At 34.4% G+C, this 15,626-nt stretch overlaps 1 protein-coding gene across 2 annotated transcripts; it reads left to right on the plus strand.

Annotated features, from left to right (window-relative positions):
• The first annotated feature begins 977 nt into the window (after positions 1-977).
• Positions 978-6,610, plus strand: LOC104244885 (uncharacterized). 2 transcript variants are annotated; one of them, XM_009800403.2, is made up of 9 exons: positions 978-1,115; positions 1,307-1,420; positions 1,499-1,520; positions 3,116-3,172; positions 3,247-3,328; positions 5,307-5,402; positions 5,492-5,616; positions 5,714-5,732; positions 5,988-6,610. In XM_009800403.2, the coding sequence occupies exons 2-9, from the start codon at positions 1,321-1,323 to the stop codon at positions 6,267-6,269; spliced, it is 783 nt and encodes a 260-aa protein (XP_009798705.1). In that variant the 5' UTR covers positions 978-1,115; positions 1,307-1,320; the 3' UTR covers positions 6,270-6,610. The 2 variants fall into 2 exon arrangements, with proteins under 2 accessions (XP_009798705.1, XP_009798706.1); XM_009800404.2 differs by having other exon boundaries at positions 1,011-1,115; positions 1,310-1,420.
• The last annotated feature ends 9,016 nt before the right edge of the window (positions 6,611-15,626 follow it).

A 15,626-nucleotide genomic window follows, 5' to 3' on the forward strand; every position in this document is an offset into this window, starting at 1 on the left:
AAAAGTGACATTTGTTTATATTTAAAAATAACTTAACTTTAAAACTTCTTATTTTACTATTCTTAGTGGGCGTTTGGACATAAGAATTGTGAAATTCCCGAAAAAATAGTTTTTCAAATGAAAATGGTCTTTGAAAATTAGAGCTGTGTTTGGACATGAATACAATTTGAAGTTGTTTTTGAGTTTTGTAAGTGATTTGAAGTGAAATTTTTGAAAAATAACTTTTTGGAATATTTTGGAATTTCGAAAACTTCTAAAATTCATCTTCAATTGAAAATTAAAATTTTTATGGCCAAACATGGATTCCGAAAAAATAATAATTTTTTTGAAAAAAAAGAGAAATTTATTTTATGGCCAAACAGGCTCTTAGTTACAATTTTAGAGTCACCCATGATGGTGGGGAGGAGTATTATGATTTATGGTTAAAATAGCACGGTCTAGCTAATTTTCGGACTGGTCATTCAAAAATAGCCAGCATTTGCCAAGTCATTGAAAAATAGCCACTATTTTGTTGCAATAGAGACCAATCCAACATAATATACAAGAGTTCGGTGCACCTGTGTATGAACTTCCAGCATATTATGCTGGACCGGTATCTTCACTGGCTCCAGTATAATATACTAGAGACTGGAGCACCAGTGCTCCAAACTCAAGTATATTATGCTGGACCGATATAACTAGAACTCCAATATATTAGACTGGAGTTCCAGTATAATATACTGGAACGCCAATATATTATGCTGGAGTATTTTTCCGGATTTTGAATAGTGTTTTTATTAAGATTTATCTTTATATGAAAAATGGCTAAATTTCGATTACTTTTAAAACTATGGTTATTTTTGAATAACCATGTGTAAATCTGGCTATTTATGACATTATCCTTTTCTAAAAACACCTTTTACAAACAAACAAGAAATTGTTTTTATTTTTACCTTTTCCTTCACTATACAGACTTTACTTTCAGCCACTTGCTTTTCGGCTTTTCCATTGTTCTTTGTCCCAATTACTTTTGACTTAAAAAAGCAAAAAAAGGGAAGCAAAGAGAAAGGGGAGAAAGAGAACGTCGTCTTCACGGTTTGAATTTTCAAAACCACTTCGAACGTCATTGCCAACTGGTACAGAAAACTTCCTTAGCGTTTTCTAACTTTTTTGTTCGGTCAACGGTCGAAGACCTGTCAGTTTCGTTTTTATCGACAATATAATTGACTCAGTTCTCATTCGCAAAAAACTCTTGTTCCCATTCATTCATTAACAAAGTAGATTATTATTTAGGGTTTCTGATTTTACTGTTTCTCTCAATCTTCAGCAGTATTCGCAGATATGGCGTCGCAGGAGTATTTGAATAAGATGCAGGTTCGCCAGAACTATCGTAATCTCTGGCACACTGATCTTATGCACACTATTCAAGCTGACACTCCTTGTAAATTTCTCTCTCAGATTTTCTGTATTTAATTCCAGTTAATGTACGTGTTTTTCTTATATGTTTTTTTGTTTGCAGATTGCTGTTTTTCCCTGTGGTGGTAAGTATGTCTTATGTGTATGTTTTTTTAAAAAAGTAAATCTGATGTTGTTGATTTGATCTATTGATCTATGCTTTATTTGCTGCAATTTGTGTGATTTCGTCTTGGGACTGAATTTTTTTGGTAGTGTATCGTTAAGCTGGAGAATTTTATGTTTTGATTGTTGATTTCGAAGGAATGAGTGTTTTGCTGATAGGATTTGTGATGCTTTGACTTAGTTCTTGTCCTTTCCTTGGACTTGAGTTGGATTGGATGCTTAGAAAAAGTTGTGGGGTGAAGACTTCAATTTAGATAGTTATGTTTATCTGTTAGATAAGCTGGATTTGGTTTAGAGTTGTACCTGTTCCTATTAAATCCTGGGTCGTTTGGTTCGCGGACAGGATATGTACAAATTATAATAAACTGATTGTACTCCCTCTGTTTCATTCTATATGGCCCTCTTTCCTTATTAGTTTTTTTTTTTAAACAAAAGAATGATTGTTATTTTTAAATCTCAAAAAACGACCCCTAAAGACCAATCAAGGGATTAAACAATGCAAGCTTTGATACAATGATTGTTATTCTTATATCTCAAAAAACGACCCCTAAAGACCACATCTGCAGAATTTGGTTAATGAAATTCGTAATAGTAGAAAATGCAATTGATCGTTGGCTAGTTGCGTGATAGGTGAGGAAAAGCTTTACACATCCAAGTAGAGGGATACCACGTGTGGCTGAATGTACTATGAGAGATGATGAAAGTACTATTCCTTTCAGCTGGTAGTCTGGTTATCACATTCCTTACTCTAGAAATTGGGTTTCTGTGTACTCCCGTCAAAGTTATATCAGTTGTATTCTTCCTAATGTCAGCAAAGTGATGCACCAAATGATTCAAGTATATACAGCAGTTGAATCGGGGGAAAGAAAGGGAAGAATGTTTATTTTCTGACTCGGCTGGTAGCCTGTATTATCTCTCTGCTTGCAACCTGGTTGCATGTGTGCAATCGCTCATGCCTGTCTTGTTAATCAAATGCAGAGAGTTAAAAGAGAAATACTGTAAAAGATGGTGCAAGTTAGTTAATCACCATTAGTATTTGTGTTTACAAATTGTAGACTAGCTTTGGAACCACATTTTTCTGATTTGATTCGGTAAGGAAAGCGAGGGAGGGGTTGCTGCTGTTGTCAAAAGAGGGACCTGATTTACTGGAAACTATCTTGGTTTTAAGGGTTTATGAGTGATTGCTGCAATATTTAATAGTGAAGGATGTTTTCCTCTGATTTTGTGATGGTATTTGGCTTTAATCCCAGTTTTGCTGGTGCTTTTCAATTTTGTCTTGTAACACTTATCTAGCTGTTGGATACACTAGCATTCATGTAATCGAGAAGTTCTAATAAAAGAAAAGATCACTCATTAGGTTCGTGATCAATTCCAAGGGATGTCCCCCAATGCATGTGGTATTGCGTTTTGATACCAAGATATTTCTTGATAACATTTGAAACTGGATTCCTGCTATATTTGTTCTTCTATTATGTAATATTTTTTTCTTCTTGTTACTTCAAAAAAGAAGTCCTTTTAGTATGTTATGTAACTTGCATTACTAAATTTCAAATAACAGTGCACCATGTGCTTCATATTTGCTTCGGAAACGGGCTCTCTATGGTGATATGACAAGGTAAAGCATTTTATCTTTAATCAATTTCTGATGGTGCTAGCTTTGGTATAACGAAATTTTCTGTGGCGTCACAGGTATACATGTTGTGCGGGTTATATGCCCTGCAGTGGTCGATGTGGAGAAAGTCGTTGTCCTGAATTTTGTTTAGCAACTGAGGTAATTAGAAAGTTGGTTCACTTTATTTTTGCATTTACTGCTAACATATCAAGAGAATTATTGTAAGTATATGTTAAAACGGTCTAAATCCATTGTATCTTAATAGGAGAATATCGAGTGATATTTTAAAATGCTATAACATTGTTAAGTATATTTATTATTCTTGATTGAAGGGGAGCCTTGAAGCAACAGTAAAGTAGTCTCCGTGTGACCTATAGGTCGCAGGTTCGAACCGTGGAAGCAGCCATTAATGTTTGCATTAGGATAGGCTTTCTACATCATTGCCCTTTGGCATGCAGCCCTACCTCGGACCTTGCGTGAACGCGGGATACTTTGTGCACTGGGATGCCCTTTGTTATTCTTGATTAAGATTTAAGACTTCATATAAGGAGCTCCATACATCTCTTCTTCTCTCTTTAATTTCTTTACATGGTATCTGAGTCTCTATGATCTTGGTAGACTCATAACCTTAGCCTACCAGCAGACAGTTGTACGTTGTCTGCCTTGGCTGTCAATTTCCTCCTCTTTCCTAGTGATTGGCTTAGCTGCTTGTTGTGATGGTCGGCTCTGGTCATCTCTTCGACAAGTTGTGCGGGTCCTCTTTTATCTCTGACCAGTGCGTTCCCCTCTTTCTGGTGCCGCTCATCTTTCTGGTGATCGACACTCTCCGGTCTTTTTCCGGTGTTCGATACTGCTCCTCTCTTCTTCTGGTGTTTTGCACTAGTCATCTCTTCTTAGGCATCCGATGCGGCTCATCTCATATTTCTCATTTCTTAGGTGATTGGTGCCCTCGAAACAACCTAGGAAAGGTTGTCAGCCTACATAATGCCCTCTTCCCTTAGCCACAATCGACACCATCCCTCTCTTCTGCAGATGAACGGAGCCGCTCCAGTTTTCTTCAGGAAACTGTGCTCTCTTCTCTTTTTCTGACAACCATTCCAGAAGCAACTTAGGATCCTGCAGTTTCTCCTGCAGGACTTTGGAAGCAACTTTCTCTTACTGAAAAGAGCAAACTCAAGTTGGTTTCCGCTATTTGAGATTGTGGGGTGTGTTATATTATAAAAATTATAGTGCAATTATAGGTTAACATTTTGCTAAATTCATATTTAGATAGGAAAAAATTGTAGGATATTCTATATGATATTCTAGAATATTCTTAGGAGAATTGTTACTTTCCCTATCCTACTAGATAAATATAAAATGAAATTCTCTTGTAGTGTCAAAATCAAGGCTTCAATACATTTTCTTTTTCCTCTTTTATATATTTACCTGTGCAATATTTGTTTAAAATGATTTTATATTCTTTGGAAGCAAGGAGTTGAATCTGATGTTTTGCTGCATAGTCATTAGATTTCTCTCTCATGGCTAAAGTTAGATAGTAAACTAACATAGCATCAGATGCAAGGGTAGATTCTTTCATTCACTGTTAAATGGGTTGAAAAGAATTAGATGGTCAATAGGAAATTCCAATTTAATGGGCAATTTTTGTACTTGCTAACATTAAAGTTGGTGAAATGAAACGGCTAAAAAACTTCACCCCATCTGCTAAACACTATTTTATGTGGGTGAAGCAACTCTACAGTGATGATTGTTGAGTAATCAAGATATTGTCGTTCTCTTATACATGTCTCTATTTGACTCTGATATGCGCCCTGTTGCAAGCATTTTCTAATTGTTGTCAATAATCTCTGAATGTACACAGAAAGGACTTCAAACCTTATCATATCCTGTGGTATCTACCTATTTTGGTTGGCTGTATGTACTATGTTGGAGACACTGTGCGTGCCATTTTGATTTTCAATCTCCTTAGAATATCAGTAAGGTTACCTTTTGGATAGCAGTGCCTGTGGTGCATTTCCCAGGTCTCATAGCTACAAGTATAACGTTATTAATTGCCTTGATGGTACTGCAGCTTTATAAAAAGTCTGTTTTAATGTTCTGATGCGATGGTCAGCTAATCGTTATTTAAAACTACCAGGTTTTTCTTTGCTTTGGAAACTCAGTTGCTTCAACCCGCTTCTTGTTGCAAGATGAGTTCAACATACAAACAACGCAATGTGATAATTGCATCATTGTAAACTCTCTCTCCTAGTTCGCATTTTCACTGGTTTTTAAGTAAATGTATTAGCCATTTGGTTAAACACATTTTTTCCTTCTTCCTAGGGTTTCATGTTCTGCCTCCAACAACTTGCTTGCATATTTTCAATTGTGGCTATGATTGTTGGAAGCGAGGAGATCCAGGAAGCTTCTCAGTTGCTATCATGTTTGTCTGACATGGTCTACTGCACGTAAGCTTCTCTATATTCGCTCTATTCGTGCATATTATCTTTTTTTATAATATTTCAAAATTTTGTTCCTAAATATGCTGCATCTTCTTGGTTGCAGGGTTTGTGCCTGTATGCAGGTAAGCAAGAAACTTAAATGAATGTATCAAACATGAAATGCTTCTCATATAGATATGAGCAAAAAATTTTACTATGGTTGATGTGGTAAAAACAATTCATGATAATATGAAGTTAAAAGCCGAGGTTACTCATCTAAAGAAGAAGAAATTGAACTTACAAGTATCTGGTGCTTATAAGCTTTCTGCAGCAAGTAGCTAATTGTTTCCTAGTTAATAGTTTACATCTGAGGTTACTGTGGTTGATGAGCATTGCAGACACAACATAAGGTTGAAATGGACAAGAGAGATGGCAAGTTTGGTCCTCAACCAATGGCAGTGCCACCGGTGCAGCACATGTCACGGCTAGATCAGCCTTACCCACCAACTGTTGGATATCCTCCTCCAGTGTATGGGGCAGTTTACGGTCAACCACCTCCTCAGCAAGCTTATGGTCAACCACCTCCTCAACAAGCTTATGGTCAACCTCCTCCTCAACAAGGTTATCCAGCTCCTGCCTATCCACCTGCTGGTTATCCTCCTCCTGGCTATCAGAAGTGATCTTTCGAAGGATTTGGTGCGTCATTCTATTATCAAAAGAAAGCTGGAAATGAGTAGACCCCTTGCTGAATGGACTGGGGATTTGTATAGACCCCTTGCTGAATGGCAGCTATAATTGAAATTGAAAATGTGTGTGCTGAGATTGTCTGTGTAGATTCGTCTCAGGAAGTGTGTTCGGCTTGAACGATGAAAATGACATTACTGTGCATCCTACAGCCAAATTTAATTGGTGTTTGGATTTGAAATTGTTCCTGTGATATGTGTCAAGCTAACAAATTCATTTGAATTGCTGTCATATGCTATACTTGTTTCGTGAAATGCATATTTTGGTTTTTTGTGCATGAGCTTGGTATCGTCGCTGCATTTTGCTGAGGCTCAATCTGTATTCGATCCCTTTAACTTTGGAGGGTTTGAAGTATCATGTAGAGTTGAAACTGCGTAATGTTTAGGGGGATGCTTCCGATCAATTAGAAACCTCCCAAGTTTAAAGGTAATTTTAATGTCAATGTTTTGCATTACTTTTAAGAGATGAAATTTACAGAATTTTATAGTGGGATAATAGGTGTTTGGCAGAACAAATACTAGACGGTTGCAGTATCGCAGCAGCTGTTTCTCGCTTGCTCCTAAATTTGTTCACTGTTATAAAATAAAGACTTTAAAGTAAAGAAATCGAAGACAAGTAGAGAGATTTATTATTCAACTTCAAATTCATGTACATAATGAACTGAAATCTCCTCTATTTATAGAAGAAAGGAAGTTGTTGTGTAAGCTGTTACTGCAAGCTGCTGTGTAAGTTGCTTGTAAGCCGCTACTGCAAGCTGCTGTGTAAGCTTCTTGTAAGTTGCTTGTAAGCTGCTACTATACCAGATATAGATAATTTTCTGCCGTGGGTAATATTTATCCATAACGGAGTACCGAAATGATAAGCTTCTTCAGGAAGCTTATTTACAACGGAGTACTATATATATATATATATTTATTTATAACTCCCCCTTGGATGTTCATTAAAAGATAATATGCCTCATTAAAACCTTACTAGGAAAAATCCCATGAGAAAAAATCCTAGTGAAGGAAAAAGAGTACACATATTTATTAATACGCATTGCTAGGTGCCTCATTAAAAACCTTATAAGGAAAACCCCGTGGGAAAAAACCTTAGTAAGGAAAAAAGGGTGCATCGCGTATTTTACTCCCCATGATGAAAACCTTATTTCAAATATTCGAGTCTCCACATTCCAATCTTGTATACCATCTTCTCAAAAGTTGAATTTGTAGAGAATATTATCCACCACTATTTCAGATCGATTTAAATTAATCTCATCAAACCAAGAAGCTGCTACAAGTCATTTCATTGAGTTGTTTGCAACCTGCCTGCATCAGCTGCATGCTTGTAGAAAACTTCAATGGAGTACTAAATGGATAATCTTCTTCAGGAAGATTATCTACAGCGGAGTAATAAATGGACATCCACAAAAATATTTTCAAAATATTCCTCCTTGGATGTTCATTATTATGTGCCTCGTTAAAACCTTACTAGGAAAAACCCGTGGAAAAAAATTCTAGTCAAGAAAAAAGAGTACACTAATAATATACATTGCAAGTTGCCTCATTAAAAATGCTATGTCAGGCATTGTAGCATTAGCACGATACATTAGTACACCAATTGCACTGAGATAGGGTACTTCGGGACCAAGGAGTTCCTCATCCTCTTCTGGAGGTTGGAACAAATCCTTATCCACTTCACGTGATCGAACAACCATTGATGTACTCAATGGGTGGGCCTTGTCTATGTAAAAGCGTTTTAACACTGTTGCTGTATAGACAGATTGATGGATAAAGATCCCGTATGCTAAATGTTCAATTTGCAGACCAAGATAAAGTTTTGTCTTTCCAAGATCTTTCATCACAAATTCTTTCTTAAGATATTCAATTACCTTTTGGAGCTCTTCTGGAGTTCCAACAAGATTTATGTCATCAACATAAACAGCAAGTATAGTAAATTCTGAATACATGGTCAAATAACATTATATATGTAACTTTCTTTCAGCAAATATTCACTGAGGCGATAATACCAATGACACCCAGATTGCTTTAAACCGTACAACGATATTTATAATTTGATCGAGTACATTTTCTGAGACTTTGAATTATATGCTTCAAGCATTTTAAATCCTTCAGGGATCATTTAATCAAATGAGTCATATATGTTATGACTTACATTTAAATGGCATGACATCTTCAGGTATCTGGACTACAGGTCCGATCCTTACAATCTTTTACAATATTATGCACTATATTGTATCAAATATGTCGTCGACGATTATTTTGTATCGGTTCACAAGAGACATAACTTGTTGAGATCTCATCACTTTCTTTATATTCAGGTACCTGACCTTCTTTTGGAGTTTCATGAAATATTATGTTGTGGGCTCTTCTAGAGCTCATTTCCTCCTCATTATGATCATTTGATCATTAGCTCCTTATCATTTTTCAAGGATTGTTACCTATGGAAACGATTGGTCTACCACGTTTCATGCGTACAGTAAACTCTATCCTTCAGGGACTTTAAATTTTTAATAGGAGTATTTGCAGCTGAAATATGATATTTGATTTTGGATCAACAAATGCTTCTGGCATTTGACTTGAATTATCTTCTAAGTGAGGATCATATTAATGATAATTCGATTCATATAGCATATTTTTCAGCTGTTTATTCCATCCCCCAAATATTAGAAAACTAACATATATTCCCAATCTTCTTTGGGAAACATATATTTGTGCAATGTGATGGAGAAATTAATCATATACCACACATCAAAAGATAGTAAAAATATTTAGTTTCTGATCCTAAACCAATTGAGAGGGGAGGACTTATCATATATTGTTGGTCTGATGCATACAAGTGCTGCTATATGTAATTTAGAAAATCTTAGACCAACACATGAAGCTTTGTTCTCATAAGCAATGGTTTAGCCATTAATAGGAGGTATTCAATGCTAAACCAGCTTAGATGTAAACCAGAATTATCAAGATGAACTGTCTTGATTTCATAATCTGAAAGTTTTTCTCTTGGTTGAGAAAAGCAATTTCAAATGCCAAACTGCAGGTTGACAATGAACACACATGTAACCATCTTATATATGCATCTATAAGTGGTTCACATGATAGGTGAACGGGCCCATATTCACTTTTTATATATTCCAGAATTCAGGGGTCTTAGTCCCAACTTTAGCCGGTATAACCAATTTATTATGAGAACAAGCAACACAAGAGAATTCTTGAAGAATCTTCTAGTTCTTCAGTATATGCTTATCTGAATTCTCAAATAGCTCATTTAAAAATGGCAAATGAAAACTTCAAGTTTATCATGACATGTGCTATCTCTTAGTAATCTTCTGGTTTATTATGACATAAACTTTTGCATTAGTAAACTTCTGATTTATTGTGATTGCTTTTGCATTAGTAAACTTCTGGTTTACTCTGATAAATGATATAGTACAAAATTGAAGAATAAGGCGGGTAACTTCTCACATACATATTATTTTATCCCCTATGATTGTGGAAACATGAGGATTTTCAATCTTCCAATCATTTGTAGTCTCAATATGATAGTCATTTGTATTAGTAAACTTCAGGTTTACTACAACATATGTTTTGACCAAATCCATAAATATGAATGACATATTTGTATATAAATTCTTCGAGAGCCTTCATTTATTATCCACAATATAATATTTATCAGACACTAATGGTGTCATGTGTCTTCTAGACAAACAGTTAGCTTTTCAGGAGTTGTTGATATATTTTGTACTATCAAATATTGCTCAGACACTTCTGGTATCATGAGAGAAAATCATAATAAAATAAACATTATAAAGACAATTCTAAATTTATAAATGTAAGAAATTAAGAATTTCAGTATTTTTACCACCAACTTTGTGACAAATATCTCCTTCAGGGAGAAACGCCATTAACATCTAAATATTTTATAGCAAAGCGACAACCACATAATCATTACATCCTTCAGGGAAAGATACATGAGTTGTTATTTCCTTCAGGGAACTCGATAACTAACCATAACACATTAATATGGTTGTAGTACAAAGCATTCTTAGAATGCTTTTTGCCTTAGAATGATATTTAATAAAATTATTCAAGATACTTTACGTACAACGGGTACGTGCGGCAATGATCTTTATGCCACAAAAATAAAATTTATATCCTTTGTTATTCTACCTCTTCAGAAGGTGAGTTGTGATATTTCTTCATTCACTCAAGGGAAGGAAAATGTGCTTCAAAAATAACTTTGAATAGCTTATTATTTTGTTTAAGCACAGAAAGACACAGTTTCATAATATTTTCCAGAAGATAATTTCAATTGTGTTACTTCTTCAGGAGCAAATTTAAAATACGAAATATTGAGTATATATTCCCTCAATCATATTACCTCTTCTGGAGGTGAGTTGTAATATATTCACATCAAAAGCGCGTTCATATTTACGAGCTTTATTAATATTGTAACATTTACTTCAGGAATGGATTAATATTTATCAAAAGTTCTCATCCTTCAAGGAACAAAACATAGTTATTTGAACGTGAATTAATCACACCAAATTATGTGACGGCTTAGAACCTCTTTTAAGATATTGCTACTTCAGGAGCAAATCGAGGCGTGCAAGTAAAGTAGAGAAATTGTCTCTAACTTATCTTCAATTGTAACCATAGAAAGCCTATATTATCACTTCTGGTGGTTATAGGCATATACCACTTCTGGTGGTTAACAAAATTTAGTTACAATGAGATATACAAAACATAACCACTTCTGGTGGTTATATGTTTCTTGCAAACTCTGCTGGAGTTTAAGTGGATCTAACAATGTTATCCACTTTATAATCCTTTATTAAGATAATTAGGATGAAGAAAATAAATACCAAAATAGGTACTGTATACGTAGCATATAACCAAGCAAGCAATGATAAAGATATTAAACCAAATATAAGCAAAAGACTCAAGTTACTTTACACAAATTTGGCCACTCCAGACGTGAGTGATATTCACATCTCTACCGCCAAGAAGAAAAGCTCACCACCTCAAGGATATAATCTTCCTTATGATGCTCGAAATGAACAAGATCTAACCACGGATGTAAGAGCGTCGCCTTACATAGAAGATAAACACTGAAATAGAAATTAAATTTGAAGTGCTCAAAATGGCAGAGTCTAATAACGTGTTATAAAATAAAGACTTTAAAGTAAAGAAACCGAAGACAAGTAGAGAGAGAGAGATTTATTATTCAACTTCAACTTCATGTACATAATGAACTGAAATCTCCTCTATTTATAGAAGAAAGGAAGCTGATGTGTAAGCTGCTACTGCAAGCTGCTGTGTAATGCTTGTAAGCTGCTACTGCAAGCTGCTACTGCAACCTGCTGTGTAAGCTTCTTGTAAGCTGTACCAAATATAGATAATCTTCTGCCCGGGGGTAATATTTATCCATAACAGAGTACCTAAATGATAAGCTTCTTCAGGAAGCTTATTTACAACGAAATACTAAATGAACATTCATAATATAATATATATATTTATAACATTCATGTTATATTTGGGCAATTTTCGTATGCCTTGTTTCTGAAGCACCAGTGGCTTAGCAGACTTAATCTTCCGTAAGATCTTCCTTTTAGTTTTTGAGGTCAAGTATAAATTTTGATGCTCAGTTCACGTTTAACATGAGCTTTTGACCTAATTATAGAAACCACATACAAGTTTTACCAGGATGAGAAACATTGCACGACATACTGTAGTCAGAAACTTTTCATAGACATTACTGATTAATCAAAAAAAAAAAAAAAAGTACTGATAGCATTTGTAATGTGCATGGGCTCTCGCGAAATCGGTTTACTCCTTTAAAAAAAAAAAAGAGTAAAGAACGATTTTTCGTTTTAAATAATGGTGGAAATGATATCACGTAGCCACCTTTAAGCATGTTTAAATATATACACAGTTTACAATGTATTTAAAAATTAGCCAATTTCGCTTAAACTTCAGGACACGGCGTTCTAGAGTTTAAACCTCAAAATTTAAACTTCAGGACAATGTATCCTAAAGTTCGAAAAGTGTGTCATGAAATTCGAATCTTATGTCCTGAATTTCAAATTAGCAGCTCAAAAATTCAGGATACTAAGTTCTGAATTTCCAAATTCAGGATACTTAGTCTTGAAATCCTAGAGTTTAAACCTCAAAATTCAAACTTCAAGACATCGTGTCTTAAAGTTCGAAAATTGTGTCCAAAAGTTCGAATTTTAGGTCCTGAATTTTAAATTAGTAGTTCAGAAATTCAGGACACTTAGTCCTGGATTTCAAATTAGCAGCTCAAAAATTCAGGGCACTAGGTCTTGAATTTCCAAATTCAGGATACTTAGTCCTGAAGTTTGGGTGAATTGACAAATCTTTAAATACATTGTGAATTGTGAATATATTTTAAATAGCGGACTTAAAAATGGCTATTGTTACACTTCGCCCTAAATAATGCTTATTTAGTATATAGGCGAAATAGGTCACATTTATCTAGGGGTGGGCATAGTTTGGGCAAACCCGAAATCCGAGTTTTTTAGATTTTTGGTTTGGATTTGGTTTTTAAAATTTTTGGATTTCAGATTGGATATTGGATTTGGTACTTCAAATTTTTGGATATTCGAAAATTCGAGTTTTTTTTTTACTTTACATTTGGTCCATTATCCATATGCCAATAGTAATACGTTTAATACCCTACACATCTCAGATATTTAATATTAATTACTACTAAGTTACTATCACAATACTTTCTATTTGGACATGGTTTTACTATTTCTATATGGACATGGTTTTACTATTAATGTCTATGTTGCATTTTCATGATAATAATTCATTACTTGAATACTTTATTTGGATGATTGCGGTGAGAATGAACTTTTCAAATAATTTAAGATAAATGTACTTAATTTGGATATTCATTTTTGTAAATAGAAGAAACATCTAAACTTATAAGCTCAAAACCGAAAATCCAAAATATCCAAACCGATTAACACGAAACCGAACTTAAAAAATCCGATGCAATCCGAGCTTATTTGGATTGGATTTTGATGGTCATTTTTTCAATCCGAAAATCGAAAATCCAAACTGAAATTTTCATATCCAATTCAAACTGCTCGAACGTCCACCCATACATTTATCCTTTAATAAATTGCACGGGGCACCCTTTTTGGTCCACCCCATTTAACCTATACCCACTTTTTAAAAAAGTTTTAACTTGTACTCACTATTTAAACAACTTCAGGCCTCTTTCTCCTCCTCTTTCGTTTTCTGAATGTTGAAGATTGAGATATTGTTGTGCGTTCTAGCCTGACGATTCATATATATCTGCTTGTCCCATTATGTTCAGTTTGGTCTTATTCACAATAATTTAACCTCTTAGATATTGTAACTTTAAAGGCATATTGGTTTTTGGTTCTAATTTATCTGTAGTAACTTATTTTTATGTCGAAATTATTTTTCATGCTTTAATCTTTGAAATGAACAGCATCAATCGCTGCTAATCATGATCTATTAAATCCATTGTTGTTTTAGAACTACATCTCTAAGAATGCTGGAGTTCAGCAAATATAAAGAAAAACTTCAGCTCCTAGAATGATGAAGTTCAGTAAATACAAATCAAACTTCAGCCCTGAAATTCATCACAAACAGAACAAAGCTTCAGCTAAAACATGCTGAAGATCAGCAAATACAAAACAAAGCTTCAAGTAAAACATGCTGAAGTTCAGCCAATACAGAACAAAGCTTCAGCTACTAGAATGCTGAAGTTCAACAATTACAAACAAAAACTTCAGCCAACGCATGCTGATGTTTTATTGAACTGAAGTTTGCCATTTGCACTATGAACTGAAGTTTGCGTGATTGCGTTTGCAAGTCAGGCCAAATGCTACATTTCAGGCAAAATGTTTTGCTACTTCAGGCCCGTATGCCTGAAGGTACGCGAAAAGTGGGTACGTTTGCAATTTTTTTTGTAAAGCAGGTATAAGTTAAAACTTGACCAAAAAAAAAAGCTAGATGCGAATGCCCCTTTATCCTTATACTATCAAAAAATAGTCTCCATTTATCCTCCAATGTAATTTGCTTTTAAATTTATCCCTATGAATAGCATTAGTAAATAAATTTGCCCGATTTCCTAATATGGTCCGCCCCGGCACCGGACCATCAATTAAAATGTCAGGGTGGAATCTATATAACCGTTCTTTTTCACAATAGAACATTTAGTTTTCAAAAAAAATAAAAATAATAATAATAATACATACGCAACGTTCGGTTAGCATGGGCCACGTGGAATTACCGTACGTTTATACCATATCTACATCATACGTGTACGAATCAACTGATTTAATTTAAATATAAGTATATGACCGTGCAAAATATCTCAAAGGAAAAGAAAAAAACTGAAAAAGGAAATGCTATTGTGATCCTAATTGTGTTGAATATATGCAGTTGTGTGTATAGGAGTACAAGGAGCTAAGCAAATGCCATTTAATTGGGCGTAATCATTGAATTATCTAGTAAGCATGTATGTACTAGCAGATTATTTATTAATTCGATTCTAATTGATTATAAAATGAATGTCTTAACTACATGCTTGTGTCTCTTAAATCGTGAATATAAATTATTCCTAGTTTTGTGAAAAGAAAGGGAAAAAGGAATACTCGAAGAAGGATATATATGAAATACCAGCACAATTAGAGGAAGGTAAATACTTATTTGCACGTATACTACTCGATGTTTACTAATTTTTTATACCATTAGTAATCAAATAATATAATCTTAAAAGTTACAAATTAAAGTGATAGTATATCTTTAACCATGATATTTATATTATATGAAAGATACATATATTATAATCATAATTTGTTTGGTATAAACATTAAGGGGTCGTTTGGTTTGAATACATCTTATGCGGGATCGTTTGGTTTGAATACGGCTTATGTTGGGATAAGTTATGCTGTGATTAGTAATCCTGGTATTCTTTTTTATCCACTGTTTGGTATGTTGTATTAAAAATAACAATTGCGTAATTTTTAAGAAGAAAGTATAAGTTATCCCGACACTAATTACCCCACCCTTTACAAGGTATAAGTTATCCCGATGCTAATTTTAATCCCGGGATAACTTATACCAGGTTTGCTAACCAAACAAAGTATTAAGGCGGTATTAAATTTTTATACCAGCACTATACCGTCTTATACCTCATACCAAACGACCCCTAAGGGTGTGTTTGGTATGACGCCCGGAAAATATTTTTCCATTTTTCACTGTTTACAACAACAACAACAACAT

The sequence above is a fragment of the Nicotiana sylvestris genome, chromosome 10 (genome assembly GCF_000393655.2).
Source record: "Nicotiana sylvestris chromosome 10, ASM39365v2, whole genome shotgun sequence".
Taxonomy (NCBI): Eukaryota; Viridiplantae; Streptophyta; class Magnoliopsida; order Solanales; family Solanaceae; genus Nicotiana; species Nicotiana sylvestris.

Bases quoted from the DNA above. Each gene is read 5' to 3' on its own strand.
- LOC104244885 (XM_009800403.2), top strand. From the start codon at position 1,321: ATGGCGTCGCAGGAGTATTTGAATAAGATGCAGGTTCGCCAGAACTAT. The intron at 1,421-1,498 runs GTAAATTTCTCT...TTTTGTTTGCAG, and splicing joins TATTCAAGCTGACACTCCTT to ATTGCTGTTTTTCCCTGTGG. The intron at 3,173-3,246 runs GTAAAGCATTTT...GTGGCGTCACAG, and splicing joins CTCTATGGTGATATGACAAG to GTATACATGTTGTGCGGGTT.